At 36.9% G+C, this 13,091-nt stretch overlaps 1 protein-coding gene across 1 annotated transcript in view; it reads right to left on the bottom strand.

Moving 5' to 3' along the window:
* Positions 1-6,285: 6,285 nt before the first annotated feature.
* Positions 6,286-13,091, bottom strand: part of SLC15A2 (solute carrier family 15 member 2) — a 37,695-nt gene continuing 30,889 nt past the window's right edge. The window contains exons 20-22 of the mRNA XM_041773759.1: positions 8,446-8,592; positions 7,749-7,853; positions 6,286-7,398 (exon numbers count right to left, since the gene is read on the bottom strand). Of these exons, the coding sequence (XP_041629693.1) occupies positions 7,222-7,398; positions 7,749-7,853; positions 8,446-8,592 (429 nt within the window). The 3' untranslated portion in view covers positions 6,286-7,221. The remainder of the gene's footprint in view (positions 7,399-7,748; positions 7,854-8,445; positions 8,593-13,091) is intronic.

Genomic DNA, 13,091 nt, shown 5'->3' on the forward strand with positions numbered 1-13,091 from the left:
TAAAATACAAGAATTGCCATGGTAGTGGTACATTAATCATGTATATTTTCTTAAAGTAGCCCAGGGTATATATAATAATCACTAGATTAAAAAAAATAAAAGAATGTATAACCAGTGAAAGCTAATAGTGGGGAAAATGGAACAAAAATATTTGATTAATTTTTTAAAAAGCAGAAAGGGAAAGCAAAAAAGATATAGCACAGGCTAGTTGAACAGAAAAATACAAAAAAAAACAGGAAAAAAGATGGTAGATAAAACTTAAATATACCAATAATTGTATTAAATATAAATAGACTAAAAATTCCAACTGAAAGACTTACACTGGATTTCTTTTTTAAACATATAGTGCCTGTAAGGGACATATCTTGAGGATAAAACCAAAGAAAGATGGAAAATAAAAGGGTGGAAAAAATTATCCCATGCAAGTATTAACTAGAAGAAAACAGAGCTAGCTAGCTATATTAATATTCAGTACAGTACATTTTAAGGCAATAAGCTTTAGAAGAAATAAAGAAGAACATGAGGACAGCCCAGGTGGCTCAGCGGTTTAGTGCCGTCTTCAGCCCAGGGTGTGATCCTGGAGACCCGGGATCGAGTCCCACATCGAGCTCCCTGCATGGGGCCAGCTTCTCCATCTGCCTGTCTCTGCCTCTCTCTCTCTCTCTGTCTCTCATGAATAAATAAATAAAATCTTAAAAAAAAAAAAACAGCATACCTGTGCTAAAAGACAGAAAATGATGAGAATGTCTGCCACCAAGTAACAAATAGACCACTACTGAGCCTAAGAGGTTACAATAATCATGTGTACCTCAGTGATATATCAGAGAAGGCTTCATAAAAGTAGTATGGGATTTTAAAGAACACATATGGTGAAAATGGAGAGGTACAGAATAGAGGCAAAACAAAAGGTTGCAGCTCAAATTGTAATTAGAAAGAAGTTAATGAAGTTAAAAAGCATTACTATCCTAAATACATAAATTAGAAAATGAAGAGAGAATGAGAATAGACAATCTAACTCTTCATCTCAAGAAATTAGAAAGGGAAAAGCAAAATTAAACCTAAAGAAAGTAAAAGTAAGGGCATTAGAAAAAAAGATTTAATGTTTGGAAAACTTAACATGGTAAATATGCCAACTCTCCCCCAAACTGATCTATACCTTCAATAAAAGATCCCAGTGGATCTTTGTAGGGGGTGGGAGTAGGCAACTTGGTAAGGGCCAGGGGCAGGGAGGAGCCCAGATAGGTATAATAGAAGTAGACAAATCAACAATCATAGCAGGAAGCCAGCTGCTATTATAATAAACTCTATAACAAGGGCCAGGTCAGATGGCCTTGTTGAGGAATTAGAAGTTTATCTTTAGAGTAAGACCAATGAAGTGGTTTTTTTGTTTGTTTGTTTTTTCATTTTTCTTTAATTTTTTTTTATGTGTCTCTAAATATATGTTTTTTTTTTCAAGTTTTTATTTAATTTCCAATTAACATACAGTATAAATTTAGTTTCTGGTGTAGAATTTAGTGATTCAACACTTATGTATAACACCTGGTGCCCATCCCTCCTTAATACCCATCACCTATTTAACCCATCTCCCTAGTGACCTCCCCTCCAGTAACCATCAGTTTGTTCCTTACATTTAAGAGTCTTTCTTGGTTTTTCTCTTTTTTTCCTCTGTTTTGGTTTATTTCTTAAACTCCACAGACAAGTGAAATCATATGGTATTTGTCTTTTTCTAACTGATTTATTTTGCTCAGTGTTATACTCTCTAGCTCTATCCACGTCATTGCACATGGCAACATTTCATTCTTTTGATGGCTGAGTAATATTCCATTAGTATATATACAATCTTCTTTAGCCCTTCAACAGTCAATGAATGTTTGGGCTCTTTGCATACTTTGGCTATGGTTGATAATATCACTATAAATATTGGGGGGCACGTATCCCTTTGATACAAAGGACAAAAACACAGTGTTTTTGTGTCCTTTGGGTAAATATCTAGTAATGCAATTACTGCCTGTGCTCTTTTCTAGGATTACGTTCAGGTCTTTATTTCATTTTGAGTTTATTTTTGTGTATAGTGTAAGAAAGTGGTCTAGTTTCATTCTTTTGCATGTTGCTGTCCAGTTTTCCCAATACCATTTGTTGAGAAGACTTTTTCCCACTGGATTTTCTTTCCTGCTTTGTTGAAAACAAGTTGACCATATAATTACTATTTCTGGATTTTCTATTCTTGATCCTATGCATCTATTTTTGTGTCAGTACCATACTGTTTTGATTACTACAGCTTTGTAGTATAATTGGAAATCCAGACTCACTCCTCTTGATCTCTAATATTGGCAAATCCTGGGACTACTCCTTGAGCTCTTCCCCTGTATACATACATTTATTTTCCTGGGATATCTCATGCCTTTAAATCCCATTTATATATAGATAACTCTCAAGTTCATATTTCCAGCTCAAGCCTCTTTTTTTTAAAGATTTTATTTATTTATGAGAAACACAGAGACAGAGGGGCAGAGACATAGGCAGAGAGAGAAGCAGCCTCCATGCAGGGAGCCCAATGTGGAACTCGATCCCAGGACTCCAGGATCATGCCCTGGGCCAAAGGCAGATGCTTAACCGCTGAGCCATCCAGGCATCCCACCAGCTCCAGCCTCTTAACTAAACTTCAGACTCGTGAAACTGCCAGTTTAACATCTCCAATTGGATACCAAATTGGCATCTGAAGTTCAACATACACAAAACAAAATTCTTAGTTACTTTATGTCCCACACCTACTGTTAACCCTAGTTTTCCTACTCCTCCAAAATTGCACCATCATTCATCCTCATTACCCAAGACCCTAAAGCTAAGAGTCACATTGGCTTTTTTCTTTCAAACCACAGATGTAAACCATACTCAAATCATGTCAGTCCTTCCTAATGCTAAGTTCCAAGTTAAACCATTTCTTCCTACCTCCGCTGCTACCACTTTGTCCAAGTAGCAATTGTTTGTTTTTGTTTTTGTTTTTGTTTTTTGCCTAGACTATTACAAAAGTCTTCTACTTGGAATCCCTTTTCCATTCCTTCCTGCCTCAGACAATTTTCTCAGCTGCCAGAGTTACCCTAAATAAAGGATCAGATTATGTTGTTACCATGTTCTAAACCTCCAGTGATTTCAGATCACACTTAGAATAACCAGAAAATGTCTTACCATGGTCTCAAGGCCCACATCATCTGGTTCCTAGCTTCCATTGACTGCGTCCTTTACCTCTTTACACCTTATTGCAGCCCTATAATACTGTCCTTGTTCTTCCTCAATATACCATAACTTCCTCAAGGCCTCTGTACTCCCTAGGATCTTGACAATCAGTGAAGTGATGTAACCTCCCACACAGGTATAGTAAAATTATTCATTTTTGTTTTTCTAATACCTAATTTAGTGAATGGCACATAGTGGAACCCAAAGATGTATTTGGATAAGCAAATAGCTTTCTTAAGAAACTAGAAATTTTAGCCAACCATCTGGTTGGAATATAAGTCTATATTATGATATAGTTGCCAAAAAACATTTGATGTTATCTAAGGCTGTATTTACAGAATTATATTGTTTAAAGAGAGGCAAGTCTTAGTTCTTCTAGTCAGACCACATCTGGAAGTATATTTGACTCTAGATCTCACGTATTAAGAGGGATTCTGAGCCACTGCTACATTTTTTAAATTGTTTATTTCATTTCAATTTAGCTTTTTTTAAAGATTTTATTTATTTATTTATTCATGAGAGACACACACACACACAGAGAGAGAGAGAGAGAGAGAGAGAGAGAGAGAGAGAGAGGCAGACACACAGGCAGAGGGAGAAGCAGGCTCCATGCAGGGAGCCTGATGTGGGACTTGATCCCGGGTCTCCAGGATTACATCCTGGGCTGAAGGTGGCACTAAACCACTGAGCCACCAGGGCTGTCCCTCAATTCAACTTAGTTAACATAATATATTGTATTATTAGTTTCAGGGCTAGAATTTAGTGGTTGCATATAATACCCTGTGTTCATTACAAATACCCCCTTAATACCCATCACCCAATTCTTCCCACTTCTCCTCCAGCAACCCTCTGTTTGTTTCCTAGAATTAAGAGTCTCTAATGACTTGCCTCCCTCTCTATTTTCATCTTATTTTATTTTTCCTTCCTTTCCCCTACGTTCATCTGTTTTGTTTTTTAAATTCTACATATGAGTGAAATCATGGTTTGTCTTTCTCTGACTTATTTTGCTTAGCATAATACCCTCTAGCATAATACCCTCTAGTTCCATCCATGTCATTGCAAATGTTAAGATTTCATTCTTTTGAATGGCTGAATAATATTCCACTGTACGTATATACCACACCATCTTTATCTATTCATCTGTCAATGGACATCTGGGCTCTTTCCATATTTTGGTTACTGTGGATGTTGCTGCTATAAACATTGGGGTGCATGTGCCCCTTCAAATCATTGTTTGTATCCTTTGGATAAATACCTAGTAGTGCAATTGCTGGGTCCTAGGAAAACTTTTTGGAGAGCCTTCATACTGTTTTCCAGAGTGGTTGATATATTTTTCAGAAGAGGTAAAACAGAGTATTAAAAGGGCTCAACTGAGCCCTGTGTAGGTCCATTAAAGAAACTTCATGACTGAGGAGACATAAAAGGTCTCACCAAATAGCAAAAAGTCTGCCACATGAGAGGGGATTATGCTTATTCTTGTTAGCTATAAAGGAAAGGATCAATGGTAGGAGGTTTCAGAGAGGAAGGTTTTAGTTCAGCATAGGGAAGACTTGCTTACCCCAGTTTTTCCCATTTTAGGCTAAACAAGGTGTTCTGTATCTTTACTGCAGGATTTCTCAGAATCTTTACTGTGGAAGAGGATATAATATGCCTCATTCCCAAAACTTATTTGTGCATAGAAACTTTTATTCACAGAACACTGTTAACTTCTCTTGAAATAATACCTCATAGAACAGATGGAGTTAAGGCTGCTCAAAAATAAATAGAATATCTTCTGAAGAAGTAGGGTCAAGTTCACAGCAAGATATCTGGGAAAAGTGAATGGTGTTGCTGTCACTTTGGTATTTCTGAAACCATAGCCATTAAAACTTAAGTATATAACACTTAGGAAACTGAAGCAACTTCTCTTGTTTGTTCATTTACTATGTGAGACTCAATACAGTTCTAGGTGAGATAATAGGGAAAAGCCAAAGGAAATGAAACTCTACGGTATAGTCGTTCTGAATTTTTTTTCCCTAGAAATACACAGTAGTATAATGACATCTCCAAGTCTGTCCACTGGTTCATTCACTGCATGCAAGGTAATGTTTTTCACCTTTTTCATTAACACAAAAACAAAAACAAAAAAATACCTCATGTTCTACTACTCTTGTCCTCCCCTATGATTTTGCTGGGATCTTTATTTGGGACCAAGCCTCTCCACCACGCATAACCATTTATAAGCTTAAACCTAGAATGTTATAACCTTTTTTTAGTAAACAAGGAATTCTCAGTCCTAAATGAAGAAATGGCATTTAAAAATGACACGACTGATGAATGGATAAAGAAGATGTGGTATATGTATATATTTAATGGAATATCTTTTTAAAATAGTTTATTTATTCATGAGAGACACACAGAGAGAGAGGCAGAGACACAGGCAGAGGGAGAAGCAGGCCCCATGCAGGAAGCCTGACGTGGGACTCGATCCCAGGTCCCCAGGATCACACCCTGCACTGAAGGCAGCACTATACTACTGAGCCACCCAGGCTGCCCTATAGTATTGAATATTATTCAGCCATAAAAAAAGAACTAAATATTGCCATTTGAAACAGCATGAATGGAGCTAGAATGTGTTATGGTAAATGAAATAAATCTTTAAGAAAAAGACAAATACCATAGGATTTCACTCATGTGGAATTTAAGAAATAAAACAAATGAACATGATGGGCGGGGTGGGGGAAGAGAGGCAATCCAAGAAGCATACAATTAACTATAAAGAACAAACTGATGGTTACCAGAGGAAAGGTGGGCAGGAGGATGGGTTAAATAGGTGATGGGGATTAAGGAGTCCACTTGTTGTGATGAGCACTGGGTATTGTATGTAAGTGATGAATCACTAAATTTCTATACTGGAAACTAGTATTATACTGTATATAAACTAATTGGAAGTAAAATAAAAACTTGGAAAAAGAAATTACAGTTATGGTAAGAGTAAAATAGGAAAAATTTATCAAGGCAGACCCACTACTTTGAGTCTGACGAGCGTAATAATAAAAAAAGGAAATTGGATTCATAAAAATATTGTTGTTATTAAATATCAGTTACAATAAGTAAGAAATGATGTCATAATTAGAAAAAGCTAGCCCAACAACATTGAAAAGGCATGGTTGGTAAATTATAATTAGTGTCCATACAACTGTCCACAGGAAGGCATAATCCAGCTGAAACATTGTAGTCCCTAAGAATAATGTGCACTAAAGAAGACTCAACAGGATTTCTCCAACTTATACCTGTTTTTGTTTTCCAGAACCATGCATACTACATTTAATTTGGTTCCCAAAGATCTATCAGTGTGAAGAAAGGGGTGTTTGCATTAGTAGATAAAATACTGTAATTATCTGAAAGATTTATTTCTTCTGTGTATTAATAAAATGTCATTGGTTTTCTACCATCAGTACTGAAAAAATTTCTATGGTTTTATGAAATGTATATAGCTGACAGGCCAGGCTCTGAACCAGATCACGCCATACATACCAATTCTTGAGGTCCTAGTGAATAATACAAATATGTTATTTATGAAGAAACCATTTCTGTTATTCTGCAATTTTTCCCCTAAACCCCTCAAAAAGTGAACTCATTAGTTCTAAATGGCAAGTAAAGGGATTCCCACATAACTTTGCATAACCCCAGAGACTAATTTCAATTTTACTTTTTGTGTATTTAATGGCCATTTAGAGATGCTAGGCCTGCTTCAGCAATACTACACAACATTTACAGAGTTTAGTAATTGTTGGGAAGACATAGAGTCTCAAGGGACTTGCTTATTAATGTACTGGAATATCCAGGCCTAGAACTGCCTCTATCATGAGAGAAAAGTGGGGCAGATCGGCTCAGATATGATGCTACTTCTCTTCCCTAACCAAGTAGGAGAAAAAAATGCCTTAGGATGGGTGATGACCAAGACCAAAGCCAGGAACTGGGGTTTTGGAAGAGTCCAGGGAGCTATTATAGCTTTGTCTTCTTGGTCTCCAGGTTGATTATATTCCCTTGGATGTGGGGAATCTGCTTATCTGCTGGCTCCTGTAAATCCTCCGGCTGTATAGGAACATAGTAGTAGCCCATGATGGAGAAGACCAGGCAGACGACCAGCAGGAGACAGGAGAACAAAATGAATTCAGCCCACTGCAGGAAGAAATAAATATAAGAGAAGAATATGAAGAAATCTGAAACTAAATGGATCTTCATAGGATGAGAACTAGGGAGTAGACTGACCCAGGGTCGCCAATGTAGGCAAAGGTTTGTTAAAAGAAGAATGATTTGACTGGCCTCCTCTCATATGGGCCTATGGTGGTCATTATTGTCACTCTTATATATCTATTATCCTGGCAAAGTCTATATTTATCTAACTCATCTCACACCACAGCACTGAGTGGGGAATGTGGGGTGCAAAGAGATGGGGGGAAGATGGAGGAAAGGAAATTGGAGGGGAAATCTTAGGTAGACGCAAACTTCTGATTCCATCAGATCCATACCTGTACCAGGCCACTGAACTGTGCCACAACAAGCACGATAATATTCCCAACTGCAACTGTCAACAACCAGGCTGCCTGTAGTACAGATTTCATGCTAGAGGGAGCCTAAAGAGGACATAGGTTTGTGAGTAAACAAACTCCCTAACACTATAACCCATGCATCTATCCAGAAAACTTCTCCTACAAAAGTTTCCAAATTTGAACTCCCCCCACCCCTAACTTTAGCTATCATGTTGATTCAAGGGGCGATAATAATATTAACAGCAATAATAAGGTGGACCTCTTAATTGAATATTTTAATTCATTATGTAATCTTCATTATACCCTAAGAGATAAAGTGCATCAGTATTCTTACTTTACACATGAAGAAAAATAGCATTGGAGAGATAATTAACTTGCTCAAGTTTACACAGTAAGTTGTACCATCAAAATTTGAACATGGGCAGTTTAACTCCACAGTCCTTATTCTTAAAGCAACCCTTTCCTAGGTTCCAAACAGCATCAGCTACTATGCTGTACTGCCATGATCCTGGGATTCAAGATGACTCTTGGTTCAGGGTCATATACAAGGAATCCAAGGCCAAGAAATATAGAGGTCTTGGCCAGGATCACATATCTATTTAAGCCTTGCTAGGCTTAAAACTCATCTCTCTCTGAGAAATATATTCACATACACTTTTCACTTGCAAAAACCTACCTGGGAATAAGAAAACTCAAGTCCTGTGACAGAGAACATGACCTCCCCAGCTGTAACCAGGGCATATTGTGGTAGCTGCCATGCAATGGACAGTTTGTTGGATGGAATGTCTTCCATCTTCCAAGCCTGAGGATCCTGGTTGGTACTCTTAGTCAGGAAAAGAAGAAGGGCTTATTAATAGTCTCAAGTAAATATTTCTGACCTACAGCATTCTATGATCTTATACCCATGCTCTCTTTGTATTTGCATCCTTCAAGAGATTGAGAAAATTCTATACAATTTCAGTTTTTGAAATTCCTTTTGGTAAAACTTGCACTCACCAACTGGCTTCAGTCAATCAGATACCATTATTGACACAGTTCTTAAATGGCAGACCAGAATATTTTGATACTGTAGTTGGGATTTCCACCTTTTGATCCATAGGTATTTTGAACCTGGCCAACATTTTAAATCTAAAATGGCAACTGAATTACATAAACATAATGAATTTTCAGGAAGCACATTCTTGAGAAAAGTTTAATTCCTTGCTTAATTTTCAATGTAAAGTACAATTTAACTATTTTTAACATTTTCTATTAAAATTTTTATTTTACTAAAATTACTTTTATCAAAATGAATTATTTTCTTGGTAAACTTTACATAAAGAATTTTTTAATAATAAATTTATTTTTTATTGGTGTTCAATTTGCCAACATACAGAATAACACCCAGTGCTCATCCTGTCAAGTGCCCCCCTCAGTGCCCGTCACCCATTCACCCCCACCCCCCTGCCCTCCTCCCCTTCCACCACCCCTAGTTTGTTTCCCAGAGTTAGGAGTCTTTATGTTCTGTCTCCCTTTCTGATATTTCCTACCCATTTCTTCTCCTTTCCCTTCTATTCCCTTTCACTATTATTTATATTCCCCAAATGAATGAGAACATACAATATTTGTCCTTCTCCGATTGACTCATTTCACTCAGCATAATACCCTCCATTCCATCCACGTTGAAGCAAATGGTGGGTATTTGTCATTTCTAATGGCTGAGTAATATTCCATTGTATACATAAACCACATCTTCTTTATCCATTCATCTTTCAATGGACACCGAGGCTCCTTCCACAGTTTGGCTATTGTGGACATTGCTGCTAGAAACATTGGGGTGCAGGTGTCCCGGCGTTTCATTGCATCTGTGTCTTTGGGGTAAATCCCCAACAGTGCAATTGCTGGGTCGTAGGGCAGGTCTATTTTTAACTCTTTGAGGAACCTCCACACAGTTTTCCAGAGTGGCTGCACCAGTTCACATTCCCACCAACAGTGCAGGAGGGTTCCCTTTTCTCCGCATCCTCTCCAACATTTGTGGTTTCCTGCCTTGTTAATTTTCCCCATTCTCACTGGGGTGAGGTGGGATCTCATTGTGGTTTTGATTTGTATTTCCCTGATGGCAAGTGATGCAGAGCATTTTCTCATGTGCGTGTTGGCCATGTCCATGTCTTCCTCTGTGAGATTTCTGTTCATGTCTTTTGCCCATTTCATGATTGGATTGTTTGTTTCTTTGGTGTGGAGTTTAATAAGTTCTTTATAGATTTTGGAAACTAGCCCTTTATCTGATACGTCATTTGCAAATATCTTCTCCCATTCTGTAGGTTGTCTTTTAGTTTTGTTGACTGTATCCTTTGCTGTGCAAAAGCTTCTTATCTTGATGAAGTCCCAATAGTTCATTTTTGCTTTTGTTTCTTTTGCCTTCATGGATGTATCTTGCAAGAAGTTACTGTGGCCGAGTTCAAAAAGGGTGTTGCCTGTGTTCTCCTCTAGGATTTTGATGGAATCTTGTCTCACATTTAGATCTTTCATCCAGTTTGAGTTTATCTTTGTGTATGGTGAAAGAGAGTGGTCTAGTTTCATTCTTCTGCATGTGGATGTCCAATTTTCCCAGCACCATTTATTGAAGAGACTGTCTTTCTTCCAGTGGATAGTCTTTCCTCCTTTATTGAATATTAGTTGACCATAAAGTTCAGGGTCCACTTCTGGGTTCTCTATTCTGTTCCATTGATCTATGTGTCTGTTTTTGTGCCAGTACCACATTGTCTTGATGATCACAGCTTTGTAGTACAACCTGAAATCTGGCATTGTGATGCCCCCAGCTATGGTTTTCTTTTTTAAAATTCCCCTGGCTATTCGGGGTCTTTTCTGATTCCACACAAATCTTAAAATAGTTTGTTCTAACTCTCTGAAGAAAGTCCATGGTATTTTTTTTTTTAATTTTTTTTTATTTTTTTTTTAAGTCCATGGTATTTTTGATAGGGATTGCATTAAACGTGTAAATTGCCCTGGGTAACATTGACATTTTCACAATATTAATTCTTCCAATCCATGAGCATGGAATATTTTTCCATCTCTTTGTGTCTTCCTCAATTTCTTTAAGAAGTGTTCTATAGTTTTTAGGGTAGAGATCCTTTACCTCTTTCGTTAGGTTTATTCCTAGGTATCTTATGCTTTTGGGTGCAATTATAAATGGGATTGACTCCTTAATTTCTCTTTCTTCAGTCTCATTGTTAGTGTATAGAAATGCCACTGACTTCTGGGCATTGATTTTGTATCCTGCCACACTGCTGAATTGCTGTGTGAGTTCTAGCAATCTTGGGGTGGAGGCTTTTGGGTTTTCTATGTAGAGTATCATGTCATCGGCGAAGAGGGAGAATTTGACTTCTTCTTTGCCAATTTGAATGCCTTTAATGTCTTTTTGTTGTCTGATTGCTGAGGCTAGGACTTCCAGTACTATGTTGAATAGCAGTGGTGAGAGTGGACATCCCTGTCTTGTTCCTGATCTTAGGGGAAAGGCTCCCAGTGCTTACCCATTGAGAATGATATTTGCTATGGGCTTTTCGTAGATGGCTTTTAAGATGTTGAGGAATGTTACATCCCTACTTTCTGAAGAGTTTTGATCAGGAATGGATGCTGTATTTTGTCAAATGCTTTCTCTGCATCTAATGAGAGGATCATATGGATCTTGGTTTTTCTTTTGCTATATGATGAATCACATTGATTGTTTTACGAGTGTTGAACCTGCCTTGTGTCCAGGGAATAAATCCTACTTGGTCATGGTGAATAATTTTCTTAATGTACTATTGGATCCTATTGGCTAGTATCTTGTTGAGAATTTTTGCATCCATGTTCATCAGGGTACATTAAAGATTTTGTTGATCAGTTTTGAAAAATCCATATCAAATACTGCCTGCTATTTTTAATTCTATTTACTGGCCATTATTTTTGAACTCAAATCTTACACATTAAAATGATGTCAAAAAGAGACAATTTTTTCTGTAGAATTTTAGTCAAAAGAATTTTTTCAGGATCAATTTTTTTTTTGTTACTAATGTTACCAAATATACATGATTCTAAAACCTTTATTGCTTTTTCTAGAAGTACTTTTGCTATGCAAGTTTTTAGCTATAGTTGGCTTTATTTTATATAGGCTATGTCTACTAACATTTGTTATAAATAGGATAAAAATTCTAAAATTACATATATTTATTGGAATGAAACTATTATTAGGTAGTAGGTGTAATATCTAAAATATAATGTAATTAAAATGGTAGTTAAAGCATCAAGATCAGAAGTCCTTGAAATCAAAACTCTTTGATATCCAAATGTTCTTGATCCTCTGAGTCAAAGGGACATTGCGTTCAAAATAGGAAGGTAAATTTTGCTTCAGATGATATTGTGAATAATACACAGGTGTATGTTTGCATTTTCTTAGGCTAAGGGGAGACCATGACTTGAACTTCTAAATCAAGGTCAAATACTCAAATGCTCACAGGCAGATAATTAGGTAAATGAAGCAGGCTGAATGGGAATGATGGGGGCTGTGGTAAAGTGGATAGCACAGGCCCCATCTAAAGTGAAAAGCCACTACAGCACCAGTCAATTGACATGGTAATATCTGTTATTAAATCTTCTGATTTTGTTTTTAAAAAATGTTAAGAATTCAGCTTCTTATAAATAAAAATTAAAAAAAAAAGAATTCAGCTTCTTAGGTGATATCTCCTGAATTTTAAGTATTGTCAAATAATGGTGATTATTATTACTTTTTTCAGTAGTGTCCAGGCCAAACAAAACAGGACTATGGAAAACACTAAATGCTTATTAGATACTGGCATTCAGAAACAATATATAGGACTTCTATCTGGAGTAGCTTACAAAAGACAGAACAAATGAAAAGTGGAAAAAAAACAGGAATACAAGTATTATGGGTTGAATTGCGTCCCCTTAAGATTCACATGTTGAAGTCCTCTTAGTTCTAACTGAGAATGTGACCTTATTTGGATATAGGGTTGTTGCAGATATAATTAGTCATGTTAAATTGGGGGCATTTGGGTGGGCCCTGATCCAATATAATTGGTATCTTGGTAAAAAAGCAGCAAATTGGACACAGCAAGCATACAAGAAGAATTCCATATAAAGATGAAGGCGAGACTATGGTGATTCTTCTATACATTAAGGAATACCAAATGTTGCCAAAAAGCCACTAGAAGCTAGGGAAAAAGCATGGAAAAGATTCTTCTTCACAGCTAGGGGAAAAGCGTGGAAAAGATTCTTCATAACCCTCAGAAGGAATCAGCCCTACCAACACCTTTGTCTTAGACTTCTTGCTTTCATGACTGTGAA

Source organism: Vulpes lagopus, chromosome 1 (genome assembly GCF_018345385.1).
Source record: "Vulpes lagopus strain Blue_001 chromosome 1, ASM1834538v1, whole genome shotgun sequence".
Classification (NCBI taxonomy): Eukaryota; Metazoa; Chordata; class Mammalia; order Carnivora; family Canidae; genus Vulpes; species Vulpes lagopus.